This window comes from Lathamus discolor, unplaced genomic scaffold (assembly GCF_037157495.1).
Source record: "Lathamus discolor isolate bLatDis1 unplaced genomic scaffold, bLatDis1.hap1 Scaffold_159, whole genome shotgun sequence".
In the NCBI taxonomy this organism is placed as follows: domain Eukaryota; kingdom Metazoa; phylum Chordata; class Aves; order Psittaciformes; family Psittacidae; genus Lathamus; species Lathamus discolor.
In genome coordinates, this window is record NW_027069188.1 from 1 (window position 1) to 22,540 (window position 22,540).

The 22,540-nt window shown below is 58.1% G+C and overlaps 2 protein-coding genes across 4 annotated transcripts in view; both read left to right on the forward strand.

Annotated features, from left to right (window-relative positions):
* Window positions 1–1,416: 1,416 nt before the first annotated feature.
* On the forward strand, window positions 1,417–5,356 carry LOC136006371 (glutamate receptor ionotropic, kainate 5-like). The gene is given in 5 exon segments (XM_065664379.1): window positions 1,417–1,539; window positions 1,541–1,662; window positions 1,768–1,896; window positions 3,246–3,367; window positions 4,979–5,356. Coding segments are annotated over 5 exon segments (825 nt in total). The 5' UTR covers window positions 1,417–1,465.
* Window positions 5,357–8,198: 2,842 nt separating this feature from the next.
* The window catches only part of ATP1A3 (ATPase Na+/K+ transporting subunit alpha 3), a 52,101-nt gene continuing 37,759 nt past the window's right edge, over window positions 8,199–22,540 (forward strand). For 2 of the 3 annotated variants that reach the window (XM_065664376.1, XM_065664378.1), the window contains exons 1-5: window positions 8,223–8,249; window positions 15,180–15,298; window positions 16,777–16,837; window positions 20,281–20,484; window positions 22,100–22,213. In XM_065664376.1, the coding sequence (XP_065520448.1) occupies window positions 8,244–8,249; window positions 15,180–15,298; window positions 16,777–16,837; window positions 20,281–20,484; window positions 22,100–22,213 (504 nt within the window). In that variant the 5' untranslated portion in view covers window positions 8,223–8,243. Of the gene's footprint in view, window positions 8,250–15,179; window positions 15,299–16,776; window positions 16,838–20,280; window positions 20,485–22,099; window positions 22,214–22,540 lie in introns of all 3 variants that reach the window. The other variant, XM_065664377.1, reaches the window with a different exon arrangement.

A 22,540-nucleotide genomic window follows, 5' to 3' on the forward strand; every position in this document is an offset into this window, starting at 1 on the left:
TAACCCAATCCAACCCAACCCAAACTATATCAACCCAACCCAACCTAGATCAACCCAACTCAATCCAACCCAACCCAACCTATATCAACCCAACCCATCCAACCCAACCCAACCTAGATCAACCCAACCCAATCCAACCCAACCCAAACTATATCAACCCAACCCAACCTAGATCAACCCAACTCAATCCAACCCAACCCAACCTAGATCAACCCAACCCATCCAACCCAACCCAACCTAGATCAACCCAACCCATCCAACCCAACCCAAACTATATCAACCCAACCCAATGTAGATCAACCCAACCCAACCCATCCAACCCAACCCAACCTAGATCAACCCAACCCAACCCAGCCTAGATCAACCCAACTCAATCCAACCCAACCCAAACTATATCAACCCAAACCCATCCAACCCAACCCAACCTAGATCAACCCATCCAACCCAACCCAAACTATATCAACCCAACCCAACCTAGATCAACCCAACCCAACCAATACAACCCAACCCAACCTATATCAACCCAACACAATCCAACCCAACCCCAACCTAGATCAACCCAACTCAATCCAACCCAACCCAACCTAGATCAACCCAACCCAACCCAGCCTATCCAACCCAACCCAACCTAGATCAACCCAACCCAACCAATGCAACCCATCCAACCCAACCCAACCTAGATCAACCCAACCCAACCAATGCAACCCATCCAACCCAACCCCAACCTAGATCAACCCAACCCATCCAACCCAACCCATCCAACCCAACCCAACCAAGATCAACCCAACCCATCCAACCCAACCCAAACTATATCAACCCAACCCAACGTAGATCAACCCAAACCAACCCATCCAACCCACCCCAACCTAGATCAACCCAACCCAATCCAACCCAACCAACCTAGATCAACCCAACCCAACCCAGCCTATCCAACCCAACCCAACCTAGATCAACCCAACCCAACCAATGCAACCCATCCAACCCAACCCAACCTAGATCAACCCAACCCAACCAATGCTACCCATCCAACGCAACCCAACCTAGATCAACCCAGCCCATCCAACCCAACCCAACCTAGATCAACCCAACCCATCCAACCCAACCCAACCTAGATCAACCCAACCCAACCCAGCCTATCCAACCCAACCCAACCTAGATCAACCCAACCCAACCTAGATCAACCCAACCCAACCAATGCAACCCATCCAACCCAACCCAACCTAGATCAACCCAGCCCATCCAACCCAACCCAACTGAGATCAACCCACCCCAACCAACCTAACCCATCGAACCCAACCCAACCTATACCAACCCATCCAACCCAGCCCAACCTAGACACCCAACCCCAACCCAATCCAACCCAACCCACCCAACCCAACCATCCAACCCAACCCCAACCTAGACCCACCGCATCCCCCCCACCCCGTTCCACCGCAGAACTCACGGTACCAAGACCTACCAGCGCATGTGGAACTACATGCAGTCCAAGCAGCCCAGCGTCTTCGTCAAGAGCACGGAGGAAGGGATCGCCCGTCCTCAACTCCAAGTACGCCTTCCTCTTGGAGTCCACCATGAACGAGTACCACCGGCGCCACAACTGCAACCTGACCCAGATCGGGGGGCTGCTGGACACCAAGGGCTATGGCATCGGCATGCCATTGGGTATGGGGCAGGGGGGAAGGGACGGGACCCACGCACCAGCGCTGGGGTGAGGTCTCCATCTTCAACACGGGAGACCCATCGGCACCCATGGATGCTCTTCCATAGGGTCCCCGTTCCGCGATGAGATCACCTTGGCCATCCTGCAGCTGCAGGAGAACAACCGCTTGGAGATCCTCAAGAGGAAGTGGTGGGAAGGGGGACATTGTCCCAAAGAGGAGGACCATAGAGCGAAAGGTGACCCCCCCCCCCCATTGAGGGGTTATGGGGTGGGGGGGAGACACACCAATGGCACCCAATGCAACCCAATGGCACCCAATGGAGCCCAATGGAACCCAATGGCACCCAATGGCCCAGTGGAACCAATGGCACCCAATGGAGCCCCATAGAGCCCAGTGGAACCCAATGGAGGCAAATGAGCCCAATGGCACCCAATGGAACCCAATGAGACCAATGGATCCCAATGGAACCCAGTGGAGCCCAATGGCACCCAATGGAACCCATTGGAGCCCAATGAGCCAGTGGAGCCTAATGGAACCCATTGGAGCCCAATGAGTCCAATGGAGCCCAATGGCGCCCAATGAGCCCAATGGAGCCCCATAGAGCCCAGTGGAACCCAATGGAGGCAAATGAGCCCAATGGCACCCAATGGAACCCAACGAGCCCAATGGATCCCAATGGAACCCAGTGGAGCCCAATGGCACCCAATGGAGCCTAAAGGTGCCCAATGAGCCCAATGGAGCCCCATAGAGCCTAATGATGCCCAGTGGAGCCCAGTGGCTCCCAAGGGATCCCAATAGAGCCCAGTGGAGCCCAATGGAGCTCAATGAGCCCAATGGAGCCCAGTGGAGCCCAATGACCCCAACGGAGCTCAATGAACCCAATGGCACCCACTGGAACCCAATGCAGCTCAATGGAGCCCGAATGAGCCCAACAGAGCCCAATGAGCCCAATAGAGCCCAATGGAACCCAATAGAGCCCAGTGGAGCCCAATGACACCAGTGGAGCCCAATGGCACCCAATGGAACCCAATGGCACCTGGTGGAGCTCAATAGAGCCCAGTGGAGCCCAGTGGAGCCCAATGGAACCCAATAGAGCCCAGTAGAGCCCAGTGGAGCCCAATGACACCAGTGGAGCCCAATGGCACCCAATGGAACTCAATGGCACCCGGTGGAGCTCAATAGAGCCCAATGGAGCCCAATAGAGCCCAATGGAACCCAATAGAGCCCAGTAGAGCCCAGTGGAGCCCAATGACACCAATGGAGCCCAATGGCGCCCAATGGAACTCAATGGCACCCGGTGGAGCTCAATAGAGCCCAATGGAGCCCAGTGGAGCCCAATGGAACCCAATAGAGCCCAATAGAGCCCAGTGGAGCCCAATGACACCAATGGAACCCAATGGCACCCAATGGCACCCACTGGAGCTCAATAGAGCCCAATGGAGCCCAGTGGAGCCCAATGGAGCCCAATGAGCCCAATGGAGCCCAATAGAGGCCAATGGCGCCCAATGGAGCCTGATGGAACCCCATGGCGCCCAATGGGGCCCAGTGGATCCCAATGATGTGTGGGGTCTTCTCCTCCTCCAGGGCTGGGCATGGAGAACATTGGGGGCATCTTCGTGGTGCTGGTTTGCGGCCTCATCGTCGCCATCTTCGTGGCTGTGGTGGAGTTCGTGTGGTCAACGCGGCGCTCGGCTGAGAGCGAGGAGGTAATGGGGGCAATGGGGGTAATGGGGGCAATGGGGGTAATGGGGGTAATGGGGGCAATGGGGGTAATGGGGGCAATGGGGGTAATGGGGTAATGGGGGTAATGGGGGCAATGGGGCAATGGGGTAATGGGGGCAATGGGGGTAATGGGGGCAATGGGGGCAAAGGGGGTAATGGGGGCAATGGGGGTAATGGGGGCAATGGGGGTAATGGGGTAATGGGGGTAATGGGGGCAATGGGGGCAATGGGGTAATGGGGGCAATGGGGTAATGGGGTAATGGGGGCAATGGGGTAATGGGGGTAATGGGGGCAATGCGGGTAATGGGGTAATGGGGGGTAATGGGGGCAATGGGGGTAATGGGGGTAATGGGGGCAATGGGGTAATGGGGGCAATGCGGGTAATGGGGTAATGGGGGTAATGGGGGTAATGGGGGTAATGGGGTAATGGGGGCAATGGGGGCAATGGGGTAATGGGGCAATGGGGGTAATGGGGTAATGGGGGTAATGGGGTAATGGGGGCAATGGGGGCAATGGGGTAAGGGGGGTAATGGGGGCAATGGGGCAATGGGGTAATGGGGTAATGGGGGTAATGGGGGCAATGCGGGTAATGGGGTAATGGGGGTAATGGGGGCAATGGGGGTAATGGGGTAATGGCGGCAATGGGGCAATGGGGTAATGGGGGCAATGGGGGTAATGGGGACAATGGGGGCAATGGGGACAATGGGGGTAATGGGGTAATGGGGGCAATGGGGGGCAATGAGGGCAATGGGAGCAATGGGGGCAATGGGGGCAATGAGGGCAATGGGGGGCTATGGGGGCAATGGGGGTAATGGGGGCAATGGGGGGCAATGGGGCAATGGGGGTAATGGGGGCAATGGGGGCAATGGGGGTAATGGGGGGCAATGGGAGACACGGGAGTTCCCATAGGGCACTGTGGGGTTTGGGAGGTCCCATAGAGGACTGCGGGGCCCGTATGCAATGGGGGGAGCTATAGGGGATGGGGAGGTCCATAGAGTCCAGGGGATCCCATAGGGGATGCGAGGCCCCATAGGACTGGCCAGGCCCTATAGGAGATGTGGGGTCCCATAGGGGATGCAAGGCCCCATAGGACTGGCCAGGCCCTATAGGAGATGTGGGGTCCCAATGGGTCCCATAGGGGATGCGAGGCCCCATAGGACTGGCCAGGCCCTATAGGAGATGTGGGGTCCCAGTGGGTCCCATAGGGGATGCGAGGCCCCATAGGACTGGCCAGGCCCTATAGGAGATGTGGGGTCCCAATGGGTCCCATAGGGGATGCGAGGCCCCATAGGACTGGCCAGGCCCTATAGGAGATGCGGGGTCCCATAGGGTCCCATAGAGGATGCTGGCACCCATAGAACTGAATGGGCCCCATAGTGGTACCCAAGGGCTCTGATGGGATGTCCCATACGGGATGGGGGGGGGGGGGGGGGGTGGTGGTCGGGTCCGGAGCTCCCCATTCTCTCTGTGTGTACCCCACTGGCCCCACAGCCACTTGCGTGTGCCCCATAGAGCCCAGGGTGCCCCATAGAGGTCTATAGGTGCCCTATAGGGCTCTATAGGTGCCCATTGCCCCCCGGGGGGTCCCCCCCCAGCTCTCCCTCTGCAATGAGATGCTCCGCGAGCTGCGCCGCGCCGTCTCCTGCCGCAAGCCGGGCCGTGCTCGCCGCCGGAGGAGACCATTGGGCCGGGGTTCGGGGGGGGCTTCTCAAACTGGGGGGCCCCCCCATCACAGCGGGGGGGGCACGATGGGGTCGTCTCATCCCGTCGGGGTCCCCCCTGCGCTGAGGGAGATGCGTTTGAGCAATGGGAAGCTCTATTCGGGTGCCGGGGGGGGGCCGCTTGGGGAAGGGGTATCCGGGGGACCCCCCCCCCCGCCTCCGTGTACCCACGTCCGGTGTGCCCCCGAGTGCCGCCGCATCCAAGCGCTGCGAGCGGGGGCCCCCCCAAAGGATGGGGGTGGGGGGGGATAAAGGAGGGGGAGGGGGGGGGGGGCCCCACGACGCAACCCCCCCCCCCCCGCCCCACATAATGAGGGGGGGCCCCCCCCCCCATAAACCCCTTCCTTGTACGCCGTGCGTATGATAGGATATGGGGGACCCCCCCCCCCCCCCCACTTTAATAAACCCACCCCCCCCCCCCCCCCATTTTAAGCCCCTTCCCCCCCCATTACTGCGCTGTGCCTTCCCGGGGGGGGGGGGGAAGGGGTGATGCCCCCCCCTCCCCCAACCCCATTTTGCCCCTCCCCCCCCCCCCCCCAAAGCCGTGCCTGGAAGGATTTAGGGGGACACACCCCACCCCCCCCCCCAATTCACCCCTATAATGGGGGGGGCACCCCCATAAAGGGGGGAGGGGCACCCCTATAATGGGGGGGTTGGGAGGGGGGGGGGTGGTGTAGGGCCAGGCCCAAGGGGTGGGTTTTAAAGGGGGGGAAGGGGCTGCGGGGGTGGGGGGGGGATGGGGGGGGTGTTGGTTATAATTAATTATTAATTATTATTAATTTGAGGAGGGGGTGATTTTATTTCCCGGTGACGTCATCGCCCCCCCCCCCCCAAATCGCGCCCCCCCCCCCCCCCCCCCCCAATAAAACCCACCCGGGACTTTTATATGGGGTGAGCATCCTCTTGATCCCCCCCCCCCCCAATGGATGTGATACCGCCGCTCCGCCAGGGGGCGCTAAGGTGAAAGAAGCGCGGGCGATATGCAAATAAGGAATGCGGAGAAAGAGCCCCGCCCACCCCAACCCCCCCCCCCCCCGCCCCCTATCAAGGTCAAAGACACCCCCCCCCCCCCGCATCCATTGTGGTGTGGTCCAGGCGCCATCGATGGTTGCCGTGGCAACCAGACGTGACGTCACGGCAGGGGGGACACCGGCGGCATTGGGATGCTCGGAGGGGGGGAAACCCCCCCCCAACGCCCCCCTCCCCCCCATAGAAACCCCCCCATAGGGACCCCCCCATTGGGGCCGCCCCATAGGGGCCGCCCCATATGGACCCCCAAGAACACCCCCCCCCCCCCATAGGGACCCCCCCATAGGGGCCGCCCCATATGGACCCCCAAGAACAGTCGTTCCCCCCCCCCCAATACGGACCCCCCCCATAGGGGCCGCCCCATATGGACCCCCAAGAACAGCCCCCCCCTCCCCATAGGGACCCCCCCATTGGGGCCGCCCCATATGGACCCCCAAGAACAGCCCCCCCCCCATAGGAACCCCCTCCAAATACCCCACCCCCAATAGGGACCCCCCAATATCACCCCTAATAGGGACCCTTCGACACCCCCCCATAGGGACCCCCCTAAATAGCCCCCCCCCCCATAGGGACCCCCCCAGTCCGACCCCCCCCATAGGAACCCCCCCACAACCCAACCTCCATAAGGACCCCCCCCAAATCTCGGGGGGAAGGGGGGGGGTCTCTCATTTAAGGGGGGGTCCCCAATTATGGGGGTCCCTAATTTTGGGGGGGGGGGGGGGGGGGGGCTGGTCAAGGTCACCTCAAGGACACATGGGGGGGGTCCCCATCAGAAGGGGGGGGGGCATCAAAATCAGCCCCCCCCCCCCCATCCCCATCCGCATCCCGGCTCCAGCTCCCCGTTGCTAAGGCCCCCCGTTGCCATGGCGACGCCGTTGCCAGGCAGCAGCGTTGCCCCGGCGATGGGCACAGGATGCTGCAGCAGGGGGGGGGCACAAAGCTCATTAGAGACAGCGCTAATTAATTAAGGGGGGGGCATGGGGGGGTCCCTAAAGGGGCGGGGCTTGGTCTGATAGTGGGGGGGGGGTGTATTGGGGGGGGGGTCTATAGATAGTGGGGGGGGAAGGGATGGGGCCGCATTGCGGGAGGGGGGGAAATGGGGGGGGGTGCATTAAGAGGGGGGGTTAATGGGGGGCTGCATTGCAGTGGGGGGGGCAATAAACGGGGGGTACCCTATAGGGGTGTCAGTGGGGGGGTTAAATTGGGGGTACCCTATAGGAGGAGTCCATAGGGGGGGGGTTAAATTGAGGGTACCCTATAGGGGTGTCAATGGGGGGGTTAAATTGGGGTAACCCTATAGGCGGGTGCCCTATAGGCGGGTATCCTATAGGGGTGCCCTATAGAGGGGTGTTGAATAGGGGTTACCCTATGGGGGTCTCAAAAGGGGGGGTTAAATTGGGGTACCCTATAGGAGGAGTCCATAGGGGGGGGGGTTAAATTGAGGGTACCGTATAGGGGTGTCAATGGGGGGGTTAAATTGGAATAACCCTATAGGAGGGTGCCCTATAGGCAGGTATCCTATAGGGGTGCCCTATAGAGGGGTGTTGAATAGGGGTTACCCCTATGGGGGTCTTAAGGGGGGGGTTAAATTGGGGTACCCTATAGGGGTGTCAATGGTGGGGGGGGGCACTAAACTGGGGGGGGGGGGCATTGCAGTGGGGGTTATAGCGGGGGGGGGGCGGGGGGGAGCTGCATTGCAGTGGGGGGGGCCCTTTGGTGGGGGGATCCCATAGGGGGGGTCTATGGGGGGGGGTCTATAGGGGGGGCTCTATAGGGGGGGTCCCATGGGGGGGTTCGCACTGCGGGGGCCCCATCGTGTCCCCCTGCACCCCCCCCCCCATGGATCCGCAGTAAAAGGGGCGTGGCCATAGGCGAGGAAAGGGGAGGGGGGGGGTCCCCTCCTCGCTCTCTGATTGGCTGCTCCTTACCCCCCCCCCCCCCCCCCCCCCCAAAGCCCAGACGGGGCCGCTCCGTGCCCCCACCCCAGTCCCGGCTCCGCAGCCGCGGGGGCCGCTTCGTTCCCTGCGCTCCGAACGGAGCCGAACGGAGCCGAACGGAGCCGAACCCCCCCCCTCCCCGTCCGTGAGCAGCCCCCGGTCCGGCCGCAGCCATGGGGGTACGTAGGGCCCCGGGGGGGGGGGTGAGCAGGGGGCATGCGAGGAGCTATAGGGGGGGCAAGGTGATAACGGGGTCTATAGGGGATGGGCAAGGCGCTATAGGGGGGTGCGAGATGATAATGGGGTCTATAGGGGATGGGCAAGGTGATAACGGGGGGGGCAAGGTGATAACGGGGTCTATAGGGGATGGGCAAGGTGATAACGGGGGGGGCAACGTGATAACGGGGTCTATAGGGGACAGGCACGAGCTATGGGGGGGTGCGAGGTGATAACGGGGTCTATAGGGGACGAGCAAGGCGCTATAGGAGGCTGCGAGATGATAATGGGTCTATAGGGGGACGGGCAAGGCGATAACGGGGGGGGCAAGGTGATAACGGGGGCTATAGGGGACGGGCAACGAGCTATGGGGGGGTGCGAGGTGATAACGGGGTCTATAGGGAAGAGCAAGGCGCTATAGGGGACAGGCAAGGTGATAACGGAGGGGGGGGAAGTGATAACGGGGTCTATAAGGGACGTGCAAGGAGCTATAGGGGGGTGCGAGATGATAACGGGGTCTATAGGGGACAAGCAAGGCGCTATAGGGACGTGCAAGGTGATAACGGGGTCTATAGGGGACGGGCAAGGCGCTATAAGGGACGCGCAAGGCGCTATGAAGGACGCGCAAGGTGATAACGGGGGGGGCAAGGTGATAACGGGGTCTATAGGGGACGGGCAAGGAGCTATGGGGGGGTGCAAGGCTCTATAGGGGACGGGCAAGGCGCTATAAGGGATGTGCAAGGTGATAGCGGGGTCTATAGGAGGCGTGCAAGGCGCTAATGCGTGTGCAAGGCGCTATAGGGGACGTGCAAGGCTCTATAAGGGGACGTGCAATGCGCTATAGGGGGGTGCAAGGCTCTATAGGGGAAGTGCAATGCGCTATAGGGGGTGCAAAGCTCTATAGGGGAAGTGCAAGGCTCTATAAGGGGACGTGCAATGCGCTATAGGGGGTGCAAAGCTCTATAGGGGCGGCGCAAGGCGCTATGGGGGGGGTGCAAGGGGCGTGCAAGGCTCTATAAGGGACGTGCAAGGCGCTATGGGGAGGTGCAAGGCTCTATAGGGGACGTGCAATGCGCTATAGGGGACGTGCAATGCGCTGCAGGGGACATGCATGGCGTTAATGGGGGGGTGCGACGGTCTATAAGGGACGTGCGATGCGCTATAAGGGGGTGCAAGGCTCTATAGGGGATGTGCAATGTGCTATAGGGGACATGCAAGGCTCTATAGGGGGGTGCAATGCGCTATAGTGGGGGTGGAACGGTCTATAAGGGACGTGCAATGTGCTATAAGGGGGTGCAAGGCTCTATAGGGGACATTCAAGGCTCCATAGGGGACGTCCAAGGCTCTATAGGGACGTGCAAGGCTCTATAGGGGACATTCAAGGCTCTATAGGGGACGCGCAATGCGCTATAGTGGGGGTGGAACGGTCTATAAGGGACGTGCAATGTGCTATAAGGGGGTGCAAGGCTCTATAGGGGACATTCAAGGCTCCATAGGGGACGTCCAAGGCTCTATAGGGACGTGCAAGGCTCTATAGGGGACATTCAAGGCTCTATAGGGGACGCGCAATGCGCTATAGTGGGGGTGGAACGGTCTATAAGGGACGTGCAATGTGCTATAAGGGGGTGCAAGGCTCTATAGGGGACGTGCAATGCGCTATAGGGGACGTGCGAGGCTCTATAGGGGTGTGCAAGGCTCTATAGGGGACATTCAAGGCTCCATAGGGGACGTCCAAGGCTCTATAGGGGACGTGCAAGGCTCTATAGGGGTGTGCAAGGCTCTATAGGGGACATTCAAGGCTCCATAGGGGACGTGCAAGGCTCTATAAGGGACATGCAAGGCTCTATAGGGGACGTGCAATGCGCCATAGGGGACGTGCAAGGCTCTATAAGGGACATGCAAGGCTCTATAGGGGGGGTGCAAGGCTCTATAGGGGACGTGCAAGGCTCTATAGGGGACGTGCAAGGCTCTATAGGGGGGGTGCAAGGAAGGGGGGGGGGATGCTTGTGTGCCCCGTCTGTGTCACGTATGTACCACGCATGTGTCACGTATGTGCCATGTATGCGCCCCGCGTGTCACGTGGGTCGTGTATGTGCCATGTGTGTCACGTGCCCCCCCCCCCCCCCCCCAAAATCACGCGCGCCCCCGCGCCCCGTCCTCGTGCCCGCGCCCATCCGCAGTGCGCGTGCGCGCTCCCCCCCCCCCCCCCACCCCCCCCGTAACCTTCCTCTCTCCTTCCCCCCCCCCCCCCCCGGCATTAATTAACGCCGTTAATTGGGGCGTTAATGAACGGGGGGGGGGGGATGATGAGAGGGAGAAGGGGACCCCCCCCCCTATAGAAATGGGGGCACCCAAAATAGGGACCCCCCCATTTGGGGGTTCCCCTATAGTGATGTATAGGGACCCCCCGTATAGTGATGTATGGGGACACCCCCTATAGTGATGCATAGAGCCCCCCCATAGTGATGTATAGGGATACCCCCCATAGTGATGTATAGAGCCCCCCCCCATAGTGACGTATAGAGCCCCCCCCATAATGATGTATAGGGACACCCCCATAGTGTTGTATAGGGACACCCCCTATAGTGATGTATAGAGCCCCCCCATAGTGATATATAGAGACCCCCCTCATAGTGATGTATAGAGCCCCCCCCCCATAGTGATGTATAGGGACACCCCCTATAGTGATGCATAGAGACCCCCCCATAGTGATGTATAGGGACACCCCCTATAGTGATGTATAGGGACACCCCCATAGTGATGCATAGAGACCCCCCCATAGTGATGTATAGGGACACCCCCATAGTGATGCATAGAGACCCCCCCATAGTGATATATAGAGACCCCCCCCATAGTGATGTATAAGGACACCCCCCATAGTGATGTATAGAGACCCCCCCCATAGTGATGTATAGGGACACCCCCATACTGATGTATAGGGACCCCCCCCAATCAGCCCCTCCCCATAGATACTCACAGAGACCCCCCAATGGGGTGGGGGGCACCCCCATGTAAGTCTATAAAGCCCCCCCCCCCCCCCCATTATCCCCTATGGAACAGCCCCTATAGAGCAGCCCCTATAGAACCCCTCCCCCCCCCCAACCATGAGGGGCCCCTCCCCCCCTCGCCCCTCCCCCCCCCCGGGATTAACGGGGGAGCAGATGGCGAAGGGGGGGGCGCCCCCTCCCCCCCCCCCCCCCGTGTGCCTTGTCCTTGTGTGGGGGAGGGGCGAAGGGTGGGGGAGGGGATGGGAAGGATTCTATGGGGGGGGGAGGGGGGGCGCCATTGATGGGGGGCTCAGTTGTGGGTCTGGGTGCCCCGTTGTGGGTCAGTTATGGGTCGGGGGGGTCAAATATGGGTCTGGGTGCCCTGTTATGGGTTGGTTGTGGGGCAGCTATGTGGCAGTTACGGGGCAGTTGTGGGGCAGTTATGGGTCACTTATGGGTCTGGAAGGTCTCAGTTATGGGTCCAGCTGTTGGGGGGGTGGTCTCAGTTATGGGTCCGTCTGTGGGTCAGTTATGGGTCAGTTGTGAGTCAGTTACGGCTCACTTATGGGTCTGGAAGGTCTCAGTTATGGGTCCGGCTGTGGGGGGGAGGTCTCAGTTGTGGGTCAATTATGGCTCACTTATGGGTCTGGAAGGTCTCAGTTATGGGTCCAGCTGTTGGGGGGGGGGTCTCAGTTATGGGTCCGTCTGTGGGTCAGTTATGGGTCAGTTGTGAGTCAGTTATGGCTCACTTATGGGTCTGGAAGGTCTCAGTTATGGGTCCGGCTGTGGGGGGAGGTCTCAGTTGTGGGTCAATTATGGCTCACTTATGGGTCACTTATGGGTCCAGAAGGTCTCAGTTATGGGTCTGGCTGTGGGGGGGAAGGGGGGGGTCTCAGTTATGGGTCAGTAATGGGTCACTTATGGGTCTGGAAGGTCTCAGTTATGGGTCCGGCTGTGGGGGGGAGGTCTCAGTTATGGGTCAGTTGTGGGTCAATTATGGGTCACTTATGGGTCTGGAAGGTCTCAGTTATGGGTCTGGCTGTGGGGCACGGGGGGTCTCAGTTATGGGTCAGTAATGGGTCAGTTATGGGTCTGGAAGGTCTCAGTTATGGGTCTGGCTGTGGGTCAGTTATGGGTCAGTTATGGGTCAGTTATGGCTCACTTATGGGTCACTTATGGGTCTGGGAAGTCTCAGCTATGGGTCCGGCTATGGGGTGGGGGGTCTCAGTTATGGGTCAGTTATGGGTCAGTTTTGGCTCACCTATGGGGGTCAGTTATGGGTCACTTGTGGGTCACTTGTGGTCAGTTATGGGTCACTTATGGGCCTGGAAGGTCTCTGTTATGGGTCCAGCTGTGTGGGAGGCGGGGGTGTCAGTTATGGGTCAGTTATGGGTCAGTTATGGCTCACTTATGGGTCAGTTATGGGTCTGGGAGGTCTCAGTTCTGGGTCTGGCTGTGTGTGTGTGTGGGGGGATCTCAGTTATGGGTCAGTTGTGGGTCAGTTATGGGTCAGTTATGGCTCACTTATGGGTCAGTTGTGGGTCTGGAAGGTCTCAGTTCTGGGTCTGGCTGTGTGTGTGTGGGGGGGGATCTCAGTTATGGGTCAGTTGTGGGTCAGTTATGGGTCAGTTATGGCTCACTTATGGGTCACTTATGGGACTGGAAGGTCTCTGTTCTGGGTCTGGCTGTGGGTCAGTTCTGGGTCAGTTATGGCTCACTTACGAGTCACTTACTTATGGGTCTGGGAGGTCTCAGTTATGGGTCTGGCTGTGTGTGTGGAGGGGGGATCTTAGTTATGGGTCCGGCTGTGGTCACTTATGGGTCACTTATGGGTCTGGGAGGTCTCAGTTATGGGTCTGGCTCTGTGTGTGTGTGGGGGGATCTCAGTTATGGGTCAGTTATGGGTCACTTATGGGTCTGGAAGGTCTCTGTTATGGGTCTGACTGTGGGTCAGTTATGGCTCAGTTATGGGTCTGGAAGGTCTCTGTTATGGGTCTGGCTGTGGGTCAGTTATGGCTCACTTATGGCTCACTTATGGGTCTGGAAGGTCTCTGTTATGGGTCTGGCTGTGGGTCAGTTATGGGTCGGTTATGGCTCACTTATGGCTCACTTATGGGTCTGGGAGGTCTCAGTTATGGGTCCGGCTGTGGGGGTGGGGGGGGGTCTCAGTTACGAGTCACAGGGGGGATTCAGTTGTGGGTCAGTTATGGGTCACATATGGCTCACATATGGCTCACATATGCTCACTTATGGCTCACTTATGGGTCTGGGAGGTCTCAGTTATGGGTCTGGCTGTGGGGTTGGGGGGGGTCTCAGTTACGGGTCACAGTGGGGAGTCAGTTGTGGGTCAGTTATGCCTCGGTTACGGGTCACTTATGGGTCTGGAAGGTCTCTGTTATGGGTCTGGCTGTGGGTCAGTTATGGGTCGGTTATGGGTCAGTTATGGCTCACTTATGGCTCAGTTATGGGTCTGGAAGGTCTCTGTTACGGGTCAGTTATGGCTCAGTTATGGGTCTGGAAGGTCTCTGTTATGGGTCTGGCTGTGGGTCAGTTATGGCTCACTTATGGGTCACTTATGGGTCTGGGGGGTCTCAGTTCTGGGTCCTCCTGAGGGTCAGTTATGGCTCACTTATGGGTCTGGGGGGGTCTCATTTCTGGGTCCGGCTGTGGGTCAGTTATGGCTCACTTATGGCTCACTTATGGGTCTGGAAGGTCTCTGTTATGGGTCTGGCTGTGGGTCAGCTATGGGTCAGTTCTGGGTCAGTTATAGCTCACTTATGGCTCAGTTATGGGTCAGTTATGGGTCTGGAAGGTCTCTGTTATGGGTCAGTTGTGGGTCAGTTCTGGCTCACTTATGGGTCTGGGGGGTCTCCGTCCCGGGTCCGGCTGTGTGTGTGTGTGGGGGGGGAGGTCTCAGTTGTGGGTCCGGCTGGGGGGGAGGTCTCAGTTGTGGGTCCGGCTGTGGGGTGGGGGGGGTCTCAGCTGTGGGTCCGGCTGTGGGGGGGGGGTGGGGGGGGGGGTCTCAGCTGTGGGTCCGGCTGTGGGTCAGTTATGGGTCACTTATGGGTCTGGAAGGTCTCTGTTATGGGTCCAGCTGTGGGTCACTTATGGCTCACTTATGGGTCACTTATGGGTCTGGAAGGTCTCTGTTATGGGTCTGGCTGTGGGTCAGTTATGGCTCACTTATGGGTCAGTTATGGGTCTGGAAGGTCTCTGTTATGGCTCACTTATGGGTCACTTATGGGTCTGGGGGGTCTCTGTTATGGGTCTGGCTGTGGGTCAGTTCTGGGTCAGTTCTGGCTCACTTATGGGTCCGGCTGTGTGTGTGTGGGGGGGGGGGGGGAGGTCTCAGCTGTGGGTCCGGCTGGGGGGGGGGGGGGGAGGTCTCAGTTCTGGGTCTGGCTGTGGGTCAGTTATGGCTCACTTATGGGTCACTTATGGGTCTGGGGGGTCTCTGTTATGGGTCCGGCTGTGGGTCAGTTATGGCTCACTTATGGGTCACTTATGGGTCTGGAAGGTCTCTGTTATGGGTCTGGCTGTGGGTCAGTTCTGGCTCACTTATGGGTCACTTATGGGTCTGGAAGGTCTCTGTTATGGGTCCAGCTGTGGGTCAGTTATGGCTCACTTATGGGTCTGGAAGGTCTCTGTTATGGGTCTGGCTGTGGGTCAGTTCTGGCTCACTTATGGGTCACTTATGGGTCTGGAAGGTCTCTGTTATGGGTCCAGCTGTGGGTCAGTTATGGCTCACTTATGGGTCAGTTCTGGCTCACTTATGGGTCCGGCTGTGGGGTGGGGGGTGGGGGTGGGGGGGAGGTGTGGGTCCGGCTGTGGGGTGGGGGTGGGGGAGGTGTGGGTCCGTCCGCCCCGGGGGGGTCGGGGCCCCCCCACGTTCCGCGCCCCCCCCAGCCCGGCGGCTCCGACAGCTACCGCGTGGCCACCACGCAGGACAAGGGCGAGAAGGAGTCGCCCAAGAAGGGCAAGAGCAAGACCCGGGACCTGGATGACCTCAAGAAGGAGGTGGCCATGGTGAGGTCACGGGGGGGGGGGTGTGGGGGTATAGGGGGTATAGGGGGTGTGGGGGGTATGGGGGTTATATAGGGTACGGGGTGTATGGGGGTTGTATGGGGGCTATGGGGGGTGTGGGGGGTATTGGGGGTATGGGGGGGTATGGGGGGTGTGGGAGGTATGGGGGGTATGGGGGGTATGGGGGGGTATAGGGGGTGTGGGGGGTATGGGGGTTATGGGGGGGTGTGGGGGTAGAGGGGGGTATAGGGGGTGTGGGGGGTATGGGGGTTATATAGGGTACGGGGTGTATGGGGGTTGTATGGGGGCTATGAGGGGTATGGGGGGTATGGGGGGTATGGGGGGTATAGGGGGTGTGGGGGGTATTGGGGGTATGGGGGGTGTGGGGGTAGAGGGGGGTATAGGGGGTGTGGGGGGTATGGGGGGGTATGGGGGGTGTGGGGGGTATAGGGGGTATGGGGGGTATGGGGGTCATATAGGGTATGGGGGGTATGGGGGGGCGTATGGGGGCTATGGGGGGTATGACAGGCATAGGGGGTATGGGGGTATGGGGGGTATAGGGGTTATGGGGGTGTATGAGGGCTATGGGGGTATGGGGGGTATGAGGGGTATAGGGGGTATGGGGGGTATGGGGGGTGTAGGGGGTATGGGGGCTATGGGGGGTGTGGGGGCTGCAGGGGGTATAGGGGACTATGGGGGCTATTGGGGGTATGGAGGGTATGGGGGTTATATAGGGTATGGGGGTTATGGGGGTTACAGGGGGTATAGGGGTTATGGGGGGTGTGGGGGCTATGGGGGGTATGGAGGGTATAGGGGTATGGGGGGTATGGGGGTATGGGGGGTGTGGGGCGATATAGGGGATATGGGGGTTACAGGGGGTATAGGGGGTATGGGTGTTATAGGGGGTATGGGGGTATAGGGTATATCGGGGCTATGGGGGTTATAGGGGGCTATGGGTGGTATAGGGGGTATGGGGGGATATAGGAGGTATGGGGGGATATAGGGGGTATGGGGGGATATAGGGGGTATGGGGGATCTAGAGGGTATGGGGGGATATAGGGGGTATGGGGGCTATAGGGGGCATGGCGAGTATGGGGGGTATAGGGGCTGTTGGGTCAATGGGGGGTATAGAGGGTATGGGGGGTATGGGGGCTATAGGGGGTTATGGGGTGGTTTGGATGCACTATAAGGGCATTTGGGGGGGGTTTATAGGGGGGCAATGGGGGTAAATGAGGGGGGTTGGCTGCATTTGGGGTGGTTTTGGGGTGGTTTAGGGTGTTTTGGGGCTGTTTTGGGGCAGTTTTGGGGTGCTTTGGGTGGTTTTGGGGCGGGTTTTGGGGTGTTTTGGGTGGTTTTGGGGTGCTTTGGGTGGTTTTGGGGTGGGTTTTGGGGTGTTTTGGGTGGTTTTGGGGTGCTTTGGGTGGGTTTGGGGTGGTTTTGGGGTGTTTTGGGGCTGTTTTGGGTCACTGCTGCCCCACAGGACCGAGCACAAGATGTCCATCGAGGAGGTGTGCAGGAAATACAACACGGACTGCGTGCAGGTGTGGGGGGGGGGGGCGTTGGGGACCCCCCATTGCCCCTATGGGGCTGCCCCATTACCACAATGGCTCCCCCCATTCCCCCTATGTCTCCCCCCATTACTGAATGGATACCCCCATTACCACAATGGCTCCCCCCATTTCACCTATGGCCCCCCCATTAACCCAATGGCTCTCCCCACTGCCCCTATGGATCCCCCCATATACCCCTATGGCTCCCCGCATTGTCCCTATGGCTCCCCCCATTACCCCAATGGCTCCCCCCATATACCCCTATGGCTCCCCCCATTACCCCAATGGCTCCCCCCATTGCCCCTATGGCTCTCCCCACTGCCCCTATGGCTCCCCCCATTACCCCTATGGCTCCCCACATTGACCCTATATCACCCCTATTACACCAATGGCTCCCCTATTGCCCCTATGGCTCTCCCCACTTCCCCCTATGGCTCTCCCCACTGCCCCTATAGCTCCCCCCATTACCCAATGGCGCAGCCCAATGCTCGCGGTTAACCCCCTAGGGGCAATAACCCGAACCCTAAACATAACCCTAACCCTTAACCCTAATGCTAACCCTAACCCCTAACCATAACCCCTAAACCCAACCCCTAACCATAACCATAGCCCCTAAACCCAGCCCCTAACCATAACCATAGCCCCTAAACCCAGCCCCTAACCATAACCATAGCCCCTAAACCCAACCCCTAACCATAACCATAACCCCTAAACCCAGCCCCTAACCATAACCATAACCATAGCCCCTAAACCCAACCCCTAACCATAACCATAGCCCCTAACCCAACCCCTAACCATAACCATAGCCCCTAAACCCAACCCCTAACCATAACCATAGCCCCTAAACCCAGCCCCTAACCATAACCATAACCCCTAAACAAAACCCCTAACCATAACCATAACCATAACCCCTAAACCCAACCCTAACGCTAACCCTAACCCTTAACACTAATCCTAATGCTAAACCCTAACCCCTAACCATAACCATAACCCTAACCGCTAAACCTAACCCCAATGTCTAACCCTACCCCTAACCCTAACCCTAACGCTAACCACAACCTTAACCATAACCCTAACCCTAACTGTAACCCTGATCCTATACGTACCCCTAACCCCAACCAACCCCTAACCCCTAACCCTAACCCCTAACACAAACCTTACCCCTAACGCAATCCTTAACCCCTATGCCTATCCCTTACACCTACCCCTAACCCTAACCCCTAACACTGACGCTAATCCCTAGCCATAACCCTAACCCTACCCTAACACAAACCCTAACCCTAACCCCTAAACCTAACCCCAGCATCTAACCCTAACCATAACCCTAACCATAACCCTAACCATAACCCTAACCATAACCCTAACCATAACCCTAACCATAACCCTAACCATAACCCTAACCATAACCCTAACCATAACCCTAACCATAACCCTAACCATAACCCTAAACCTAACTGTAACCACAATTGTATATGCACCCCTAACCCTAACCAACACCTAACCCTAACTCTAACCCCTAACACAAACCCTAACCCTAACCCCTACCCCTACACCTAGCCCTAACCCTTACCCTAACCCTACCCCTACTGATAACCCTAGCCATAACCCTAATCATAACCACAACCGTAACCCTAAACCTGACTGTAACCCTAATCCGATACGTACCCATGACCCTAACCCCTAAAACAAACCCTAACCACGAAACCTAACACCTAACCCTACCCCTAACCATAACCCTACCCCTAACCCTATGCCTATCCCTACCCCTAAGCCTATCCGTAACACTAACCCTATCCCTATCACTAATCCCTACCCCTAACCCTGCCCCTAACCCTGCCCCTAACCCCTGCCCCTAACCCTGCCCCTAACCCTACCCCTAACCCCTAACCCTAGCCCCTAACCCTAACCATAACGCCTACCCTGAACCCTACCCCTAACCCTACCCCTAACCCTATCCCTAAACCTACCCCTAACACTACTCCTAACCTTAACCCCTAACCCCTAACCCTACCCCTAACCATAACCCCTACCCCTAACACTATCCCCTAACCCTACCCCTAACCATAACCCCTACCCCTAACACTATCCCCTAACCCTACCCCTAACCATAACCCCTACCCCTAACCCCTATCCCTAAACCTAACCTTACCCCTAACCCTACCACTAACCTTAACCGTATCACTAAACCTACCCTTAACCCACTCCCTACCCCTAACACCTAACCCTAACCCTACCCCTAACCATAACCCCTAACCATAACCCCTAAACCTAACCCTAACCCTACCCCTAACCATAACCCCTACCCCTAACCTAACCTAAACTACCACTACCCCTAACTCTAACCCCTAACCCTAACCCCTATCCCTAACCCTACCCCTAACCCCTAAACCTACACCTAACCCTAACCCCTACCCCTAACCCTAACCCCTAAACCTACCCCTAACCATAACCCCTACCCCAACCATAACCATACCCCTACCCCTAACCCTAACCTAACCTAACCCCTACCCCTAACCCCTACCCCTAACCCCTACCCCTAACCCTACCCCTAACCCTACCCCTAACCCCTACCCCTAACGCTAACCCTATCCTTAACCCTACCCCTAACCCTACCCGTAACCATAACCCCTAACCCTAACCCTACCCCTAACCATAATCCTACCCCTAACCATAACCCCTACCCTGACCATAACCCCTACCCCTAACCCTACCCCTAACCCTAACCCCTACCCCTAACCATAACCCTAACCATAACCCCTACCCCACCCCTAACCATAACCCCTACCCCTAACACTAACCCTACCCCTAACCATAATCCCTACCCCAACCATAACCATACCCCTACCCCTACCCCTAACCTAACATAACCTAACCCTACCCCTACACCTAACCCTAACCCCTAACCATAAGCCCTAATCCTAACCCCTACCCCTAACCCTACCCCTAACCGTAACCCCTAGCCCTAACCGTAACCATAACCATAACCCTACCCCTACCCCTAACCTAACCTAACCTAACCTACCCCTACCCCTACCCCTAACCTAACCTAACCTAACCTACCCCTACCCCTACCCTAACCTAACCTAACCTACCCCTACCCCTACCCCTGCCCCTAACCTAACCTAACCTAACCTACCCCTACCCCTAACCTAACCTAACCTAACCTACCCCTACCCCTACCCCTGCCCCTAACCTAACCTAACCTAACCTACCCCTACCCCTAACCTAACCTAACCTACCCCTACCCCTACCCCTACCCCTAACCTAACCTAACCTAACCTACCCCTACCCCTACCCCTAACCTAACCTACCCCTACCCCTAACCTAACCTAACCTACCCCTACCCCTACCCCTACCCCTAACCTAACCTAACCTAACCTACCCCTACCCCTACCCCTACCCCTAACCTAACCTACCCCTACCCGTACCCCTAGGGGCTGACCCACAGCAAGGCACAGGAGATCCTGGCCCGGGATGGCCCGAACGCGCTGACACCGCCGCCGATGACCCCCGAGTGGGTCAAGTTCTGCCGCCAGCTCTTCGGGGGCTTCTCCATCCTGCTCTGGATCGGGGCCATCCTCTGCTTCCTGGCCTACGGCATCCAGGCGGGCACCGAGGACGAGCCCTCCAATGACAACGTATGGGGGCAGAGGGGGGGTAGCGGGGATAGGGGGTGATGGGGGTAGGGGGTGATGGGGGTGGAGGGGTGATAGGGGTATAGGGGGTATAGGGGGTGATGGGGGTATAGGGGGTGATGGGGGTATAGGGGGTGATGAGGGTATAGGGGGTGATGGGGGTATAGGGGGTGATGGGGTTATAGGGGTGATAGGGGTATAGAGGGTATAGGAAGTGATGGGATGATGGAGAGTGGGTACCAAGGATGAGCCCTCCAATGACAACGTATGGGGGGGTAGAGGGGGTATAGGGGGTGATGGGGGTATAGGGGGGATAGGGGGTGATGGGGGTATAGGGGGTGATGGGGGTATAGGGGGTGATAGGGGTATAGGGGGGATAGGGGGTGATGGGGGTATAGGGGGTGATGGGGGTATAGGGGGTATAGGAAGTGATGGGATGATGGAGAGTGGGTACCAATGATGAGCCCTCCAATGACAATGTATGGGTGATATAGGGGGTATAGGGGGTGATGGGGGTATAGGGGGTGATGGGGTTATAGGGGTGATAGGGGTATAGAGGGGTATAGGGGGGATAGGGGGTGATGGTGGTATAGGAGGTGATGTGGGTATAGGGGGTATAGGAAGTGATGGGGATGATGGAGAGTGGGCACCAATGATGAGCACTCCAATGACAGTGTATGGGTGATATAGGGGTATAGGGGGTGATGGGGGTATAGGGGTGATAGGGGTATAGGGGGAATAGGGGGTGATGGGGGTATAGGAAGTGATGGGGATGATGGAGAGTGGGTACCAATGATGAGCCCTCCAATGACAACGTATGGGTGATACAGGAGGTATAGGGGGTGATGGGGGTATAGGGGGTGATGGGGGATAGGGGGGATAGGGGGTGATGGCGGTATAGGGGGGATAGGGGTGATGGGGGTATAGGGGGTGATGGGGGTATAGGGGGTGATGGGGGTATAGGGGTATAGGAAGTGATGGGGATGATGGAGAGCGGGTACCAATGATGAGCCGTCCAATGACAACGTATGGGGGTAGAGGGGGTATAGGGGGTGATGGGGGTATAGGGGGTGATGGGGGTATAGAGGTGATAGGGGTATAGGGGGGATAGGGGGTGATGGGGGTATAGGGGGTGATGGGGGTGATGGAGAGTAGGTAGCAAGGATGAGTCCTCCGATGACAATGTATGGGCCATAGGGGGTAATGGGGTATAGGGGGTGATGGGGATGATGGAGAGTGGGTACCGAGGATGAGTCCTCCAATGACAACATATAGGGGGTATAGGGGGTGATAGAGATATAGGGGATATAGGAGGTGATGGGGGTATAGGGTATAATGGGGATATAAGGGGTGACGTGTGTAATGAGGGTGATGGGGGTATAGGGGGAGATAGGGGGTGATGGGGGTATAGGGGGAGATAGGGGATGGGGTGTAATGGGGATGATGGGGAGTGGGTACCAGGGATGAGCCCTCTAATGATAAGGAGGGGAGGGTAATGGGGGGCAATAGGGCATTGGGGGGGGGGCACTAGGGAATAGGGAGGTGATGTGGGGCTGGGGTGGGAGCCCCAATGGGGTGTTTCTACGGGGCACAACCCCATTTCCCCCCCCCCCCTTAGTTATACCTGGGCATTGTCCTGGCTGCTGTCGTCATCATCACCGGCTGCTTCTCCTACTACCAAGAGGCCAAAAGCTCCAAGATTATGGAATCCTTCAAGAACATGGTGCCCCAGGTGGGTTTTGGGGCAAATCCGGGGGGGTTTGGACAAACTGGGCTGGTTTGAGGCCAAATTGGGGTGTTTGGGGATGTTCTGTGGGTAGGGATGCTGATGGGTGAAGGATGCTGATGGGGTGAAGGATGCTGAGGGTGAAGGATGCTGAGGGTGACGGATGCTGATGGGATGAAGGATGCTGAGGATGAAGGATGCTGATGGGATGAAGGTTGCTGAGGATGAAGGATGCTGAGGATGAAGATGAAGGATGCTGATGGGATGAAGGATGCTGAGGATGAAGGATGCTGGGGTGAAGGATGCTGGGGATGAAGGATGCTGATGGGATGA